The sequence below is a fragment of the Mastomys coucha genome, unplaced genomic scaffold (genome assembly GCF_008632895.1).
Source record: "Mastomys coucha isolate ucsf_1 unplaced genomic scaffold, UCSF_Mcou_1 pScaffold22, whole genome shotgun sequence".
Taxonomy (NCBI): Eukaryota; Metazoa; Chordata; class Mammalia; order Rodentia; family Muridae; genus Mastomys; species Mastomys coucha.
In genome coordinates, this window is record NW_022196905.1 from 128,096,161 (window position 1) to 128,096,928 (window position 768).

The window sequence follows — 768 nt, forward strand, 5'->3', positions numbered from 1 at the left end:
ATCTCTTCAGCTCCATGAAACAACTTTTAACAAAACAAAACAAAGAGATAAAAGAGCATCTGGGGCTAGAAAGATGGCTCAGCAGTTCAGAGTGCTTGCTGCTCTTCCAGAGGACCCAGGTTCAGATTAGGTGGCTCACGACTGCCTGTAAATCTAGTTTCTAGGAGACCTGACACCTTCTGCTGGCCTCTGTGGATACCTGCACACATGTGACCCCTCCACACACACACTACACACAAACTCACATATGCAGCTTCTTTAAAAGGTACTCTGTAATGTTTACTTTGGGTGAAGAGCCTCCTTACCAAATTTCTTGCAGAAGAGCTGGTCAACCATCTTCCTCAGTTTGGTGATCCGCGCATACCACTCTTCCTTCACTGTGAGGGAATAGACACATTTGTTGGGTTTAGCGGCTTTTCCTTGGTCAGGGTGTTAAATGGTAATACCTGAAGTTAATTTTCCCCTTTTGTTTGACAGAAGTTCCCTTTAAAACTTCAGGAGATACTTATTAATCTACATGGGGCAACTCACCCTCCATTCTGAGGAACACAAAACAAACTATAATTTGTTTTTGATGTCCTGAATTAGATAGAATTGATGAGCCTTATCCAGTTAACAAATGCAGACTTTACAATACACTTTTTTAGTTAATTCACGTCTGAGACAGTATTTCATTAGCCCTGGCTAGCGTGGAACTCAGCAAGCAGGCCAGCCTGCTCTACCTCCCGTGTACTGGATTACAAGCAAGGCCAAGCATGCCAGGTAGAA

The 768-nt window shown here is 43.4% G+C and overlaps 1 protein-coding gene across 1 annotated transcript in view; it reads right to left on the reverse strand.

The window, feature by feature from the left end:
• Positions 1 to 768, reverse strand: part of Gtf2i (general transcription factor IIi) — a 61,336-nt gene that overhangs the window by 21,590 nt on the left and 38,978 nt on the right. The window contains exon 12 of the mRNA XM_031391159.1: positions 306 to 377. Within this exon, the coding sequence (XP_031247019.1) occupies positions 306 to 377 (72 nt within the window). The remainder of the gene's footprint in view (positions 1 to 305; positions 378 to 768) is intronic.